Source organism: Solea solea, chromosome 17 (genome assembly GCF_958295425.1).
Source record: "Solea solea chromosome 17, fSolSol10.1, whole genome shotgun sequence".
Classification (NCBI taxonomy): domain Eukaryota; kingdom Metazoa; phylum Chordata; class Actinopteri; order Pleuronectiformes; family Soleidae; genus Solea; species Solea solea.
In genome coordinates, this window is record NC_081150.1 from 12,252,253 (window position 1) to 12,271,088 (window position 18,836).

General features: G+C 41.9%; 1 protein-coding gene across 3 annotated transcripts in view; it reads right to left on the reverse strand.

Annotated features, from left to right (window-relative positions):
• The window catches only part of stxbp5a (syntaxin binding protein 5a (tomosyn)), an 83,640-nt gene that overhangs the window by 20,417 nt on the left and 44,387 nt on the right, over positions 1-18,836 (reverse strand). For all 3 annotated transcript variants that reach the window (XM_058613296.1, XM_058613295.1, XM_058613294.1), the window contains exons 7-11: positions 14,842-14,905; positions 14,304-14,387; positions 5,181-5,304; positions 3,126-3,204; positions 2,240-2,394 (exon numbers count right to left, since the gene is read on the reverse strand). In XM_058613296.1, the coding sequence (XP_058469279.1) occupies positions 2,240-2,394; positions 3,126-3,204; positions 5,181-5,304; positions 14,304-14,387; positions 14,842-14,905 (506 nt within the window). The remainder of the gene's footprint in view (positions 1-2,239; positions 2,395-3,125; positions 3,205-5,180; positions 5,305-14,303; positions 14,388-14,841; positions 14,906-18,836) is intronic.

Here is an 18,836-nt window from a genome sequence, read left to right on the forward strand (position 1 = left end):
ATGACGAAAAGAATGTCACTGTGTTTTTGTAGCAGAAAAAGAATGCGTACTCCGCTTTTTTCACAAAGTTTATAATTTATAGTTATTTATAAAAAACAAACTTGACAAGAAAGGTGGGGCCTTTTACGGAAACTGTGAGCCATGCAAATTTACGGGAGAGAGGAGAAACTGCGACTCCGATGGCAGAAGGATGAATCACCAGAAACTGTTTAAAATGACACCACTTTAAGACTTATGTGTGCACTGCTGCGGAGCAGCAACATTGACCTTCTGCATTTACAGCATCTGACACATTCTGTCACTCTAAATGTCTCTTTTGTCATCGTGATGACGAGACTGTAAAAAAAAAGTCAGGATTGTGTGAACTTCCTCTTCCCTCTGTACCGATCACTGAATATTAATCTGGTTTTTCTGCCTATTTACGGTCATTTATGGGCATTACCTGAGGCTTGTTTTTAATAAACCTTTGAAATGGTTTGTTTTACTTGCTGCTGGGGAGTTCTTATTGCGAACAGGTTTTCCCCTAGGCCTGGTCGTAACCTCATCAACAACAGAACGCGTCATATTTGTGTGGCCACATGTTATTGAAGCGACATACAGATAGTTTCAAATGTACCTTGGTCGACCTTGCACGATTCAGAATAGAAGCTCTCTCTATCACAGTGGCTGTGTCCGAGCTGTAGCTCGAGAGGACACGCGTGTAAAGCCAAAAAGCCTCATGGAGTTTGATACGACCGTTCTCATTCATGCCACATGGACACGCTTATCAGACATACATCTTATCTAGGGCCGCGCGCTGAAGTGTTTCTGTTTTTAAAATTGGAATTGACGATTGGATTTCTGTGCCCACACAGCCTTGAAGAGATCAAATCCATGGAAAAAAATATCTGATATAAGTCACTGGTAATCTGAACGTAGCCTGGAAGACTCAAGGTAGTTGTGAATGGTATGGTTGTCTTGGGTGTAAAATGTAAACAAGGAGGCAGCGTACGTCCAGCAATACACTTCTCCACCTTCACATGTTTAAAACGATCACATTACAAGCAGGAAGTTGCAGAAGTGTTTTCTATTCACAGCCACTTAACCAAAGCAGCTGGGGGTTAAACATCTTACTGAGAGTCACCTTGGAAAAACTACGGGAATGGAGCAAGAGATAGGGAGAGCGTGTGTGTGAGAGAGAGAGAGAGAGAGAGAGGGAGAGACAAAACAGCTTCTCCAGCCACAAATCACCCACTGCCCTCAAGCGCTGTTTGCAGTAATAAAGCAAATGTCGCTGCATTATGTATAAACAGCGGCAACCATTCCTCATTTTTCAAGGGATATTAGGGAAATAGCATTGCATACGATTCCATTTCGATTTGTACTATTTTTGCAGTGGCAGGTCTCTGCCTGTCAGAGTACAACACTTGGACAACTTTTGTCACACATCACTGTCTTGCTCTTTATACTTCCCCGGTTCCGCTCTGGAAGCAATTTCAAATTTTGTGCTGTGAATGGTTATGCAAACTAAGAACACAGTGTAGCCACTGCTGGGGATTTAGGAGCTGGGAACAGCGACAGTAATTATGGATTATTTCAAGGCAGATTTAGCTAAGGATACAAACTAATTATACATCTAAAAATAAATCGTAAAAGTGCTTCACACTGAAGCCGACTGGTGGACACGAGGGGCGGGTCAGAATATTGATTTGTTGATATATCGCCGCCCTTCCTCGCTCGATGCGATAATCGATACGCCGGGGCAAATATTGATATTTTAATTAACAAATTAAGACGCTGTAAAGTAATCAGTCCCCGCCAGTTTCACTACTTCATGTCTCCTTGGGGAGGCGCTGCTCAAATGGCTGAGGGGAAGCTTTGCCGGACGTTACCTGGCCCGAAGAAGAGGGAGTTTACAGTGTGATAATGGTGGAAAAAACTATGTTAAACTGAGTAATCCTTCCTGATGCCGTAGTAGCGTTTACATACCGGATTATCAGTGCTGCACTCTTACTCGCTGTAGTCGTTGACTTCTCAAGACAGAAAGTGAGCTCATTTAATTCAGATGGAAGGTTCGAGTGTACAAGAACACGAGATGAAAATGTAATATTAGGCATGTCGGTATAATGAAAGTGAAAAAGGATCCGTCCCCTTGGGAAATTTCATATTTATTACAGAGGCACACAGAAGCACACGAGGCAAAGCAATCGGATGTAATTAAAGAGAAAATAGTTGTGTGTGTGTGTGTGTGTTTACTTACCATTAGGATATGGTGTCTCACACAGTGTGAGGAAATCTACGATGGGGTAGTCCATCTCCAGCACAGCTGTACTCTTTCCATGCATCACCGTCAGACAAGGCCGCCGGCCCACCGTGTCATAGGACAGACCACCAGACAGGATTATGAAGGGATCCCTGGAACACACACACAGAAAAACATATGCATAACACAATTATGGTGAGGGTTTATACATATCTATAGTGGACTTTCATTTAAGAGGACACATTAAAAGACAGTGCAGGATTATATAAAGTGCCACTCACATAGGAACTAACAACCTAATGGCTTAGACTGCACAAATCCTGTTTCTGAGAAATTGTTGTTTCTGCGTGACTGACATGAGAATAAAACAAAAAGGCCACATTATCTCGACTCAATTCACAATATCCACTAGGATGAATTGTGCAAAATAGAAAATGTGAGGCTGTTTTTATCACGTATCCTATTACTATTAGGATCCTGGTCAGAATCACTGGATTGGATAAAATACAAATAAAAATGTACGATCCAGACTGTAAAAGACTGTAATAAAAATCAGCAAAAGCATTAAAGCTGAGTCATGTTACGGCTGTTTATGACAACAATATTTGTGACACAGATGGAGAAGTATGTCTTAGAAATGACTCAGCACAAATGTGTTGTGAACAGCTTCATAGTTCATAAATGGTCTAAAATTACTGTATCGCAATAATATCGGTATCGGTAGATAATCAAGTTTGTGATATCGGTATCGGACACAAAAAAGTGGTATCGGTACATCTCTAATTTCTGCATATTCATTTAGTGAACAAACATCTCTTGCAGACCTATGTTGGTCAGAAGACAGATTATATGTAAGTATGTAAGAATGAATGAGAGAACCTACCCAATTCTGGTGGTTTTATATTCCACTTTAAGAATGGGTTTACAAGGCTCTGGCTTTTTCCCATCCTTGGGCTGTTTTCCTAAAAATAGAACAAACACAAGTTCCTTGAGTTCTCCACCTACTCTCGTTCATCCTGTCATTCACAATAGAAATCTATTAAAACATCAAAGAAGGGAATTTGCACCAACATCACACGCAGATGTACCGGCGCGCGTATTATTGTGCTGCAAGTGCTACTGAAAAGTCAAATAGGACTCTGAGGCAGGTTATACAAGTCAGGCCTGAATAATAAAGAACTTTTAATAACTACATCTAAATAACAGGTATCTAAAAGACAATTAAAGAGAAGGACTTATAAGCCTTACTTAAACCTGTCAAAGGAATTTGCATAATTGCCCATTAAATACCAAAGTAATTATGCATGCAGCAGTGGGAGAAACAAGTAATTAAAAAGCCCGTGTGGTGAATTCCTTTCTGCAATCCCCTACACACAAAACCAAGTTGAGAAGCTGGTTAGAAGTTGTTTTTTTTTGTTCTCTTTGTTCCTCTCTCTCACTGTCTTTTCTTCTTCTTCTTCTTCTTTGTCCGTTTGGTCGCTCTCACACATTGAATCTTTCTCTTCCAGGTCCTTCATCTGGGTGAACTGTCAAAGTGGTGTAAGCAGTTATGAGTGTGTGTGTGTGTGTGTATGTATGTGAATCTGGGGGGTGGGTGGGAGCAGGGGGGCACACACACACACACACAGTGAGTGGAGTGTGGATTAAAATACATCTTCAAACGAGCAGACTTGCTTTCTGCAGGAAATAAACAGAGCACCGGCACGAATGTGTGTGTGTGTGTGTGTGTGTGTGTGTGTGTGTGTGTGTGTGTGTGTGTGTGTGTGTGTGTGTGCGTGCAGACACACAGCAAAGCAAACAGCGGCAGGACATAATTGAACAGACAATAATCCTCCAGACTGAAATGAGGAAATGATGAGGGAGCAGTGTGTGTGTGTGTGTGTGTTAGTGGGGGGGGGGGCGGGCTACAATGAATACAGAGAGGGTCATGTGACTTCCAGAGGAGGCTGACGGCAATTGTGTAACGTATTGTGCATGTGTTGAAAGTGGTCACACATGACAGAAAAAGTATTTATATGTGAGATTTGACTTGTAGACTTGTTTTTCTTTACGCTCATACACACAAAGCGATGTCCACTAGCAAACTGAATACTGTACAAATACTTTGTTACTGTACTTAAGTACAAAATGCACGTATCTGTACTTGACTTTGTTATATATATTTCTTGCCACTTTTACTTTCACTCCACTACATTTCCTCTAACTATCTTTGTTACTCGTTACTACCAAATACAATCAGAAGAAGAAGAGTGGGTAAAATCTGTATTTACTCTACCCCATTCACCCATTCACACACTGCAACATGGGGTTAAGTGTCTTGCTCAAGGACACATATAGACTAGCAGGGCCAGGAATTGAACACACTCGCCCTACCACTGAGCCACCATGGCTCAATGCTAGCTCCTCACTTTTTTTAATACTTATATATATATATAGTACATTTTTATATCAGAAAATTACTTTTGATACTTAAGTACAGTAAATAATCATATACTATAAGACTTTTACTTAAGTAATATTATCAAAAAAGTGACTTTAACTTCTAACAAAGTCATTTTCTGGTGAAGATACTTGTACTTTTACTCTTGTATCCCTTTGAGGTATTTTATAGAAGACTGCTATAAATGATAGTAGATGGGATTTGTTTGTTTCACAGCGCAGTTCAGAGAGTTCAGAGAGTTCAGAGAGTGGCTTGGTGAAATTATTGCTGCTACTACTAGCACTGGCAACACTGCTGCGGTGATCCTGCCTACTGCAGCTTTAATGTAGAAAAATACAGTAAGGAAATCATTACATTACACGTGCACTTCCCCTCAATGATGACATTTGGGTTCTATGAACAGAATGTCCAACAGTGCATCCAACACTTAGGAGTATATGTCATATTGGAAGGAGTAAGTGTGTGTCAATGTGTGTGTGTGTGTGTGTGTCTCCTTACCATGTGGGGTGATTGTCTGTATGGGTTTGCCCTGGCCTCTGATGTTCCATATGGTCAGAGTTCCATCTGAGTGACTGCAAATGAACTGCTTGCCCTCGTGATGCCAAGCAACCGAGTGGATCGCCTAGGAAACGACAGCAAGGAAGCAAGGAAAGGGTCAGCGGTTCACCGGGATGAAACATCATGTGCCACCACGTCCTTTACACTACACTCTTTGTTGTACCACGTCAGCCATATGGGGTACGACGTTCACATGGCAGAGAATATATAATACAGAGCTATTAACGCCGTATGACCCTCACTGGTTGTCCCCGAAGTAAAAACCAAACAAGGGGAAGCAGCTTTTAGCCAGTGAGCAGCAACAGCACTGGAACCAGCTACCAGATTAGAGTCTTAGAGACATTTTCTCTGTCTTTATTTGATAGTAGAGCTGAACAATGAATCAAAAATGTTTATCAAAATCACAATACAGCCTTATCCCAGGAGGCATCGATATTTCTTAAACCCAAAATGAATGTGTGTCAAATGACCATTTGGGATTAAATACTGTCCTGACCTGTACACATAATATTCTACACACTGAGGAAAACATCCTTGTTTCTCACAGATCTGCAAAACAGCACACAGTAACTGTTTTAAATATGTCATTCCATTCCCTCTGATAATTGCAATTTCATTTAAAATAATCACAATTAGTTATTTAATCAAAATCATTCTGACAATTGTGCCTCTGTGTTGTTTTAAATGTCTTGAATCTGCCGTTGTGCATGGCAAGTGTTCTATAACCCATATAAAGCCTTGCATTACCCATATATACATTTGGACATAATAAAAGACTTTCAGACTTTTTCCCTGTGGCGTAAACACATCATTGTGTAGAAGGACACATTTCTGCGTGACCTAACTGCTGGAGGTTTATTAAGCCTCATAAGTACGGCTTTAAAGATACTCATCCACTCAGGGAAGGAAAATGTCAACATTCAACTGAAACACGGTTGCTTAAAAATAGATAAATGAGGAAAGACGAGCGAGAGGTGGAGAGACGCCATCCTCTCTCTGCTCTCGTCTCCCCCCCCATCATCCTAACAGTCCTCATGTTTGCCGCTGTGATGATTTATCTAGTGATAAGCAATCAGTGAAAAACACAAACACGTCATGACCAAAGTGTGCCAGTAAAGGGCAACCTTGCTCATTGATGCCCTTTTTCACAGCCCATAATTAAAGCCTGCAAAGGTTTTGACATTAAGTAAATACGATGACGTGCGCCCAAACACTCTTCCAAAGTGATTTTTACAAGACTTGTCACATGGATTTTCACCAAAGGGAGGACGCTCTCACTGACTCACCACAACTTTTCAGAGACAATGTGTTCTCTCAGAAACAGTGATGGAACTACTTTTTAAAATTACTTTTGCGATTAATCGAGTACTTGTTTGCTCTGTTGTAACAGAAAATCACAATTTAAACTGTTATGGATGAACTGAAGTCTCCATATAGGGTCCATAAAGTCTCCCAGGGTTCCATTGGCCTTCTCTGTGTCTGGTATCAGCAGATTCCCAGACTGCAGTGTTGTGTGTGTGTTCTCTGTGCTGTTTGTTCCTCTTGAATAGAATAAAACTCAAAGACAGCTGCTGTTCTTACGTCCTTATTTCTACTCTCTCCTTTTGGCCACCACTCTGTAAAAAGTCAGAAAATGCTTGAAAATTGTCGATCAGTGTCTCTCAAACCTGGAAATGATGTATTTTGTCCACAAACAAAAAGAATTCAGATGTTGTCATATTTCTAACTAGCCACTGATTTTTTTTCTCATCCCTTTCCTCCCAGGTGCTGCTTCTTGTCTCCCGCGTCTCATCTGCAATGAATGATAACCTTGCCTCCAATGTGAGGACAGGGTCAGGTTAAATCAATTTATTCTAATTGCACTTGCTATTTATTGTGTATATCAATTTTGCCTTCAGTGTGTCATTTATCATAATCAGTGCCATGTGTGTGTGTGTGTGTGTCAGAGTCACTGAATGTGCAGATGTTTTTTTCAGAAAAGAGCTAAATAGAGAGGGGGGGGTGGGGGGGGGAGCGCAGCACCAGGGTTTGGCTCATCACAACAAATCTAATCGTATCAGTCCCGGAATAAATTGCATTATATTTGTATGTTTTGGAGGTTAATGAACTCCATCTGCTGGTTGTCGGTAAAGTTTGCCAAAGCTTTGCAAAGATGTCCGGTCATGTCTTACACATGCAAAGTGATGTTGCGGAGAAAAAAACCCCGACAACAAACACACACACACACACACACACACACAAATAAGGAAAGAAATGACAAAAATCAGAGGTTTATGAGGTACGTGGTTGTTCAAACGTCTCATATTGTGATTGTCCTCCAGGTCACCGTTATGGTTTTGTGACATCATGCAGCAATGGCACACACTCGCGTTGTCTCATTACACAGTTAATGACCCCTCCCACACACACACACCCTTAAAGACACACAAATCAAACATGACTAAAGTTCTAAAAACCTTATTATCCGTTCTTTTTCCTCAAGTGTTCTTAACTCGTGGATTTCATAGCGTCTCCTCTTTTTTTCCTCTTTCTTCCTTTGAAATAATTAAGAGCGCGATGACTAATGACTTTGGTGTCTTATTTAGAGACGGTGGCGGAAGTGTGTCCTCGTCGGCCAGAGTGGTGGAGACTGTGCGATGCAGTGGCCAAATTGGGGAGATAATTTGTCGGGGATTCGGTGCCAGGAGTGATTCACCACCAGAGCAGAGTGCCAGCTGGATGAAATTACAGCATGTGTATGCAGCGTGAACAAATTTCAAATTCTGTCAAATTCTTTTTTAGCATCCCACACTGTTGGCACGCAAACAATCATTCCAGTCTGTCTACTTAAAATGATACATGTATCTGTGTCTGTTGTCAACGGCATTCATAGACGAGACATGAATGGGTTTGGATACTAGAAAAGGACGAGAGGAGATGTTGCTTTTATTCTCTGTGTGTTGGCTGGAACATAAGAGGGCTGCAACCAAGTCGTTGGGTGCCAAATATTGGGTAAAGTGAAAACTGACAAGTTTGGTTTTGACCACGAACCAAAGAATAGACTTAGTTTTTATGATTATGGCGCTTTACTGACATAGAGAGAGCAGAGAAGCCATGACGTAGTCACATTTAAGAATTAGAAGTCAATCACCAGTTACTCACACAATCCCTGCAGATTGAACCTGGATGAAAGATTGAATTAGGGCTGGACAATAATTCAATAACAGTAATATCAATTAAGCAAAGGTTAAGTGTATTTAAACGTATGTTTATGCACTGTGAAAACACACTTAATTGGTATTTAATGTTTTACCTCAGAGTGAAATCTTTCTATCTATCTCAAGTAATTAAAACCAGTTATCAATTAAAGTTTTTTCTTTTTTTTCAACTTTCAACTTTTTAGAACAGTGAATCAAAGGCAGTTAAGGTATTTTTCTGCTCGTTTCTGAGACATGTCTGAGCATCAGACATGTAGATTTACCCCATCATATTCATGCGTCTCTCTCCCTCTCTGTATGCGCACCACTGACCACAGCACGTTCACCGTATTGTGTAAACTTTCCCTGGCAATAAACCTGATTCTGATTGTGATTGTGGTTGTGGTTGTGATGAAGTGAGCTCCTGCGGTGAGTGACAGAGACGCTGCTGCAGCTTTGAGACACACAGAGACACACATACACACACACGTGCGCCGGGAGACAATAAAAACTCATTTGAGAATGGTTTGAATTTAGGCACGACAGCTTGACTCTTTAATTATCTGACGTGTTATTACGATAGCGATCGATATCGACTGACTTTCTCTTGGCCGCGTTGTCCAAGCCCTCGACGGAACCCACAGTTATTCAGTAAATGCTCAATCTTATCACGTGTTTGTGAGCAAGAAGCCCTCACTCACTCAAACCCAAACAGTGACGGCTCCACAAGGACAGATTGAGTTTTGAAGAATCTATCAGTACGTGGTTCCCTGTGCCAGTCCTGAGAGGGAACAATGCACAGCGCCTAATGAGAAAATGAAGAGGATAATTGACACACACACACACACGGCGCTCATCATATTGCACAATACCAATTAAAAAGACTAATTTCATGATTTATTACATTAGGTCAGTTTTCACAGATTGCTCTTTGGGGGATTAGAGAATTCAGTCAACACTTAAGCATCTCACACACACACACACACACACACACACACACATATACACACACACACACACACACATATACACACACACACACACACATATACACACACACACACACACACACACACACAGACACACACACACACACACACACAGGGAAAAACAAAATTGAGATCAAATCAGAAATACACAAACATATTAGCACTGAGTTTCTGCCAGCACTGTGTCACACTGTAGCTTTCACACACACACACACACACACACACACACACTGTCCCACAGTTACTCAGCTCAAAAAGACAAGCTTTAAACAAAAAAACAAGCCTTTGAGGACAAGAACGCCAACAGTAATTTCCATGCAGCAATTTCTTTTTGTTTTGGAAAATGTCATCTGTTGTGTTTGTATTATCAGGACTGGAGCAAGAAATGTGTGTCATTATTTTTTCAGAGTGGAATTATTATTGCTCACGTTAAATGAACAGTTAAAGGAGGATCATTTAAGTGGTGAACTCCTAACATTAGACCTGTGTGTGATGTTATCATTTGGCACCGGGGGATGGTGACGTCTGTCTGTCCGTCAGATAACAGACGTGCTTTAACTGAAAAGGAATGCGAGATGAGTGTGTGAATCCTTTTCTCCTGAAGGACAGAGACTCGCAGAGACTGACCCTTCACTAATGGATATTGTACCAGACTTGCCAAAAGACACATCAGCTATGAATAGTAACATTATATATATGATGTCTGTATTCACAGCAGGTCTGAGGGTGTGTGGGGGCAATAGTAACTAATAAAGTCAGACTTCAATAGGTCAGTTGAACTGTCTGGCAAAATACTGCACCCGGAATTACATTTAAAAAGTGATATTTAGTGCTTTAAAAAGAACTCGTTTTGAAATCGGACTGACCTGAACTGCATCGAGAATTTAATCTGATTACTTTATTGATAAATGCTGTGTTTTATTTGCTTAGTTTAACCATAAAAGGGCCAGAAAAATGTCCTGTGAGTAAGTGCTTTTGTCCATTTTCCAAGAATAACTTTCAATCTCTGGCAGTTACTTACAATTTACTGCATGGTAAAATAGTGTATGAACAATTTAAAATGAAGACAAACCAAAAGGAACATTTGTTTGAGTCCTCGTCTCAATGTCCTAAAACAGGCCAAAAAAATGGGAACGATGCACTTTTTTCTAACTCTCTCCTCTCTGGTGACAAAGACAACGATTCACCGGCTTCCTGCAACAGCGCGAGTGAAATTACCATAATAAACCAAACTTCCCAGCTTTCATAAACCGTTGCAATTTTTCCCGATAGCACAAACCGCCGCGTATTTACGGTAATGCAAAGTGCGCTTCTGCAAACGTGTCATCTGCGATACGCACGCTCGGTGTTAAAGGGTTACGTTTTTATTACTGAGGCTTTAATGGTCCAGGACTAAGTCAAAAGACTGCTGGAACATCTGTGTCTCTGTCTTAACAAAGCAACGTGATATAAAAGTGGAATAAGATTGTGAGGAAGACCTGGAACCAGCTGTCTGGTGTCCACTAATGAGTGCTGTGCTTTGTCGTCTCTAATTGGGACGTTAAATTATAAAATCAACATCAATGTGCGACTGAAGAGGACATGAAACTCGTCGCTGAGACCATAAGAAAACGTTTTAATGTTATAAATCAAGTGAAAACTAGACTCCTCAACACTCTGGAACCATTTCAAGCACCATCACAGGGCTGTTAAATCTGTGTTATGTATATTTATTATTATTATTATTATTATTTTCCATCTTATCATGCACTTTTTGAATGTGACGTCTGCTGCGTACCCCTCACCTGGTGCTTTATTAATATTTTATCGTCTCTTTTTATGGCCCGGGTTTTTATTTCACTCTTATGTATTTATTTTACTGCGTAACGCGGCGAGTGAGTGTTTCTTGTCGGTGCGTGAAGCCACGACTGAAACAAGGTCCAATCGACTATGTCGACGCGGCAATAAAGTACAGGACCTTGAGTCTAATTTTCCCACAGACTTCCTTTTTAAACAGTTCATTTTTCAAACCTGCTGAGTCGCTACTTGCCGGTTGGTTTCAGGGAGAGACTTTTTTTTAAAAATATGCTCTGTGGTAGAATAATAATAGAAGGAAAAATATACATGTATTACTTTATGGAGTCAGTGACGGAGGGAGGTGGGAACTCCGAAAACTGAATGCAATATAAGCAAGTCATCAGGGCCAAACTCAGAGCGGAGCAGGGTCAGGATGACGGATGCTCTTTGGCCAGCACTCACTGGGAAGCCACACTGCTGAGCCACAGCTAATAATAGAACATCCACTGAAAGAGCCCGAGTGAGGTCTTCTCAGCTTTAGGGAGACTTTCATCGCCTGCGCTGGATGCCTGAAATCTGCGAGACACTTAGTTGTCGTCTGTGAGGCAGGTTGATTCCCCCCCCCCAATTTGCAGACATTTCTTTCGTCTGACAGTGTCTATAATGATCATTTTATTTTGTGCATCACACGCTCTGACAGTCTGTGAGGAAGTGTGCCAGAATTACTCACGATGAGACGTTTTTTTGGTTTTTCATTTGTTTAAACTTTTCACAAATTTCCTGCAAAAGTTAAAAAGAAAAAAAAAAGCGTTTTAAGCTCGTCTCATTCCAAAGCCTGAATGCATGTCAGCTGCTGAAAAGAAGAAGAGGAAAAAGCTTCCTTGCTCATTTTCAGTCGAAAAACTTTGATACTTAGCAGCAAGCTTCTAGGCAAATAGTGTGGAATCAAAGTGCCCAGCAGGAACGAGAGCACGCAGCAGGAAAATATAGCCTGCAATGGAAGTATTAACTAAAAAGAGATTTCACCCACCAGTAGGCTATTGTTTGAAGAAGCTTTGAGTTTGCACACATTAATAATGTCAGTGAATCACAGCGAGAGACTGATGCATTACAAACCGCATATAATAGAGGATAAATCTACATGTAAATAGTGGAAATTAAATCATGTAAAGCATCTATATCTGCACATCAGAGTAGACATGTGTGCATAGCAACGATCTTAACATCAGCCTTCATGGTTTCTGTAATCATCTGAGAGTAAGACATAAAAATAACTCTTACACCAACCATAGTATATCGCATATTGTAGGTCTGTGTAATCTGGAGTCCATAATCTGAGACCACTGAGAACTTTGTCAATGTCATGCAACCCACCACTTAAATGTTGTTGTTTTTTATTGACTTCAAGACTAATTTTGAACCTTAAATATGTTTGTTATTGTAAGCAAAACAAAACACTTTTATTTTGAAATTTGGTGAAATATGGTCCCCAATATCATTATTGCAATAAAATGACCAGACTAGATGCTTAGTGGCCCCCGGGTCATTTCAGTTTGAGAAATTAAAATAATTTCCTGTTCACCATGATGATGATGATGATATTCTGTTATGTGTAAGTCAGTAGATCAGGTGAAATTAATTTTAAACATCAAAGAGATAGGGTGCTTCAATGTACATACAATAAAACAAATCAAAGGGTAAAAAGCATGATTTTTTATAATCTTTATAATTAATTCCTCTACCTCTACCCCCACAAACCCACCGTTCTGCATTTAGTCCGTTCCATTAACGTTGACCACTGTGCACTGAACAGTATCATCAGAAAAACCACGCAGCAGCGACACAAGAAACGGGGGAATAATCCGGAATAATCGTTCAAAGAAGAGACGACAAAGCAGCCGTGTGTTGCACGCTCTTTTGCTTTGTCAGTGTAAGTCGTAATTGAGTGAAGGAAGGAGCAGTGGCCTCCCAAACCCCAAGCCACTCCCCCCCCCCCCCCCCCCATCTACTAGTCTCATGAGATGTGTAACTGCAGGCGTTTTAAAGAGAGGAGGTCTTTAAAACGACTGCACTGCCTTTGGTGCAGCGGGAGGGACATTCATTTATCATCACAGACGTAGAGCAAACACGCAGAGACAGACAGACAGACAGACAGACAGACAGACAGGTAAGAAGCACAACCATCTCATTATCTCAATCATGTGGCTCCGTGTCATAGACGCCACTGTATGACCACGTGTATCCACAGCCGCTCAACGGTTGAATCCTCAGTGACACGATTGTGAATGAAATTCATTCTTAAATTCCCTTCTGTGGTTAGGACACGTCGACCAAAAAAAAAAGAAAAAAAAAAAGGATAACAAACACTTGTGTGTGGTGACAGGAATGGTAATGGCAGTATAATGTGTTATGAGAGGAAATACAGATTTAATCAATACAGCGCAGTCTCGCTAAATTACCGGGACACAGTCAGGGTGTGACACATGCCACGTCCGGAGGGAATCGGAGCACTACACATTTTCAAGCCAATAAAGCTGCATGACTCCGCGCTTTAAAAAAGACCTTTTACAAACCGTCGCCGGCCTTTTTTTGGTCGGTTATTATTTACTCTGCAGATGTCTCTGCAAAGTAAATAATGACATAACTCCAGATGCGTAAAGAGGAAGCTGATTTTTTTATTTCTTTTTTTTAGGAATTCCTTTGATGAGCCTGCAAATATTTCTCAAAGCTGGATTAAGTGAGTGTGTTTTATCCGTTTTCTGAAAATGTCCTGTGTCTTCACAGTCAGCACTCTCTTTTTGTACCATCATCAGCTTTAAAACACAAGTGACAGAGAGGACTCGCTCCCACAGAGGTTGTGTGTGTGTATACCGTATGTGTGAGCCCCACACACACACACACACACACACACACACACTGTGGTGGACTCTCAAGTCTCAAACTCCCAGGTGTCGTCCAAGGAGTAAACGCACTCACGCTGCACAGCCACATGCAGAACGGCTCATGCATATGTGATTTAATTCCCAGCCTCTGTATTAAACTATACGCTAGATCAGAGGGGTCGAGAACGACAGGAAGCTGTTGGAGAAGAAAGGAAACGGGGGAGATTTTTTTTTGCCTACCTCATCGTAAGTGTAGCGATAGTCGGCCTTCTTTGATTTCAAATCCCACAGGACCACAATCCCAGACTCAAATCCAATTATGAGCTGGAGGGGAAGAGCGACAGGCAAAAGTCGGTGAGAGGAGTGGCGGCGACGACGACAGAGAGGAGACAGAAAAGACCCCATGACGAGGAGAAGGAGAAGAAGAAGAAGAAGTAATACATTTGACATTCAAACACAGCGTGAAAGGAAGTCAGGTGTGAGTCGGCGACGCCGCACGGGGAGACACCTGCTCTCCTTGGCTCAGAAAACATGGTCATAGAAAAAGTGTGAAGTTTTTATTGATTCTAAAGATTTATTTATAGAGACAAAGCTGCATTTCAGTACTTTAAAATGAAATATATATCCTTGAGAAAACAACAGCGAGACAGGTGTATTTTAGAACTGACGAGGAGACCAAATTTATTCTCCGTCAGCTTAGAGTATTTCATAATTTGTGATTAATTAAGGACGGAAAATGAACAGTTTCATGTGAGTGCACGGGCGGAAATATGTTTACCTTGCCCTCATCCATGGGGTTGTCACTTATATGGACAACTGGACCAGGGTGAGCCTTAGAGGACCTGAGAGAGAGAGAGAAAGACACAGACAAAGACAAATACTCGATGCACATCACAACAAGGCCATGGATGAATGGTTCACTCACACGACACAGCGGTAAGAAGAGGGTCATGGAGAGGGAGGAAAAAAAGAGTGTCTTTGGACCTGAGGGTGTTCCCCTAGGGCGGACCGAGCTGCCAATCACTCCAAGGCTCTAAAAGGCTGTTCAAAGACATAAGCTCACTGAGGGTTGTGATGGATGGATCTGTGGGGCCCAGCAATCCCCACTGGCCACGTCCGTGTGCATGTGTGTCGGTATGTGTGAGTATCCATTTGCATGTTAGTCTGGACGACAGCACCAACATGCTCGGCTGCTTCCTCTCCCCCCCTCTGTCTGTGCTTCACCCTCCAGACAGCCTGATGTCAGATCTCCGCTCCCCGCGCACAATTTACCTAACCTGCCCCGCCTCGAAGATATGATGTGGACTGAGGAGTGACAGGGAAGGTCACAGCGTACAGGAGAGCGATCGCGAGAGCCCGAAACGCGAGGAAGAAGAGGAGGAGGAAGAGCAAAAAGGGGGCTGCGACCAAATCTATGTAATACAAAGGGAGGCTAGGCCATGTCTGAGCTGTGCTGGGTGTTTTTAAAGAAGGATGATATCAAACTAGAAAAAGACGCACGCGTTTCTTTTATTATGTCCTCTATTGAAAACATACGTTTGTGTGTGTGTGTGTGTGTGTGTTAGAATGCAGCAGTTAGTGGGCATTCAGTCAGTCAGTTGTCTCTATATTTAGCCTGTTAGAGCCTTATTACCTAAGCTCTGCTGCAGCTGGAGCTTTTGACTCATCTAATCCCTCTTCACTGCCTGTCTCTCAGCTAACAGCCGCACGCACACGCACACACACACACACACACACACACACACACACACTGACAGACACAAATTTGCATGACAGCAAAAAATGAAGACTCATCTGAACACCCAGCTCATTTGTAAAACATACACCTATTACAATTACCTTCCTGCTGAATTACAAAACGCACAACACAATTGCACAAAGGCTTGGCGTCTCCTGTCCCATACGCTTTATTTCCTGTGGCTCCCAGAGCATTGTTCTCCGCGTTCCCTCGCGAGACTGCGCAAAAACGCGTAATCACTTTTGTTCAAACCCGTTGTTATTCAGTAAACAGAGCTGACATGAACATGTTCAGTAAGTCCATGCATAGACATTTAGGTTTTGGAGATAAAGGAATCACCATGGCAACAGAGGCAGGATGGGCAGAGAGCACAGGCTCCTAAAAATCACCCATTGCCACAAAACACACACACACACACTTTTGTACCTCCAGCTATGAGCGGACGCTCAGTGATGCTCAGCCCATGACCCTATCCTACCTTTGAAGATGAACACACACACACACAGACACACACACCTGTGTAACTCCTTCAACACACTCCTGGAATCACACTTTTGTGCTTGTGTGCTACGAATACTTTGCATTTTTCCACACAGAGTGAAAAATGGTTAATGTGTTGACATGTTTTCTGTGTATAGTTGTTATTCTCCTTGTCTCATTTCCAGTTTCAGCTTGAGTCGAGGTGCTTTTGTGTTACTCACACACACAAACATGTGCACACAGTCTTTGACAGACACACTTAAACTAAAGGCCCTGTGTCAAACACATCACTTAAGATCCTAAAAATCTTAAAATTCTTCCTCACCTGTTGTAAAGGTTTACTGCACTACATGTACATCAAATACCCTGTGACCTAATGATACCTTGAGTACATTAAAGAAAATGGACCATAACTGTACAAATGTGTTTTAAAGGGATAATTTGGGATGTTAATGATTTAACAATGTTGCATCCACTTTACTCCTGGGGTCTGTGTCATACAACTTTATGTTTAAAAATCCAAACTATCTCTTTAAGACACACACACACACACACACACACACACACACACACACACACACACACACACACACACACACACCATGTTGGCAGTTATTTCTTAATGTGTAGATGAACAACATCTCATTAAATATGAAAAAGAATACTCAAGCACTTGAGCGAGCACGTGTACACACATGTCATTCTGTACAACAATAATAATAATAATAATACTAATAATAATAATAATAATAAGACACTCACTTATATAAAACTTCAAGCTGCAACTAATGTTTATTTTCAGAATCTATTAATCTGTTGATTATTTTCTCGATTCATCGATTCATCGTTTGGTCCATACCTGGAAATGATGATGTTCTCAAATTTTGTCTTGTTTTGTCCACAAACCAAAATGATTAACTTTTAATGATTTATTTGTTATCCATAGCAAAAGAAATGAAGAAAATACTCACATTTAAGAAGCTTAAACAATCGCAATTCTTGTTTTAATCATGAAAAAAGCTTTGAACCGATAAATCGATTATCAAAATAGTTGATTAATTTAGTAATCGATTAATAATCGATTCATCTCTAAAAATAACCCTAAACCTACACTTTGTCCAACCCTAACCCTAGAACCAGGTCTTACAAAATGATCACTGCAGTCATAAGAAGCAACCACAACGTCCTCACGACATCAAAATAACTCAATTCAAGAGCTCTTCCACATACAGAGTTAAGTCCCGAACATCTGCCGTCACCACAGGTGACCCTCGGTGAGGAAGCACGGGCGCAGCCACCACGACAGCGTCACCTGCACAAGCGCGTTCTGAAAAGCCCGCTTGTGGGAGACCCGTGCCGTATGTCACCTCACGTCTCCTCACGTCTCCTCACGTCTCCTCACGTCTCCTCACATCTCCCCAGAAGGGAAGGAACTGTGAGCCTGGAGCTAATTTGTCATCCGGTATAACATTTCAGGTAATTGCACGAGACCACTCTTTATGATTATTACGGCAGGAAAGAAACATGTTCTAGATGACGGTGCATGTCCAGCTCGACTGAAACTCATTATATGCATGTAATTATTTACCTCAGTAAACTTTTGACATGACTCTACATGGATTGTTGAGTTAATATCCCTTAAAAAAAAAAGGTCACTGTGTCAGGTCCACACCTGCAGCCAGCGACTGCAACCACCGAGGCGAACGGCTCCAAGTGCAGGATGCTGCAGGGTAGAATTAAGGGCTCGTCCGCAGAGCGCTGCGGTGCGACAGAGAACCTTTACACACGCCTCAAACCACAGTCTGCAGGAACATACGCGAGACGCATGAAATATTCAAAACGAGTATTTAAAGTAGCCGTGGGCTCTCCGGAGCGAGGGAGTGGGGAACAAAAATGAAAGAGGTCAGAACAGGAGAGGCCTCGGGGCTCGCAGACTCACGTGAACGATGTGTCATCGTAAGCTGTTAACATTTCACAACTCCTGTCCCACTTCTCCTCGGCTCCCTGTGCGCAGTGACCATCAAGCTGAATCAAATCAAACACACACACATAATGTTTGTAGCTGCCAGGGAGAGGACAAAGCCTACAGGCAAACAAACACACGTGCATGTGTAACTCCGTGCTTCACGTCTACATTGCAGCGACTGAACTAGCTACATTTGTGTGTGTTCGTCTTTTTTCAGTACACAAGCTTTAGAACAGAGGTGTGAGTCATGCGCACACACACACACAGAGCACATGGCCGGGGGGGCCCGCGGCACACTGGCACTGCCACTGCGGCTCGACTCCAAATAGCAGGGCCCGAGGGAGACGACCCCGGTGCACGGCACATCTTAGTGTCATTTCAAGACGGAGCAGAGGTGCAGCGGGCAGGGATTCAGGCAAAGTCCTCGGGAAGGGATCGTAGATGGGACTGACAACAACGCTAAACTCTCAAAAGTGCTACTGCAACTCCAAAGTGATGGCTGGATTCTGAACTGATGTTGGTTTAAAGCGCTCGTCGTCAGTTGAGAGCGACTAAAGATGTATGGACAACAATTGTCTGAGTAATCCAT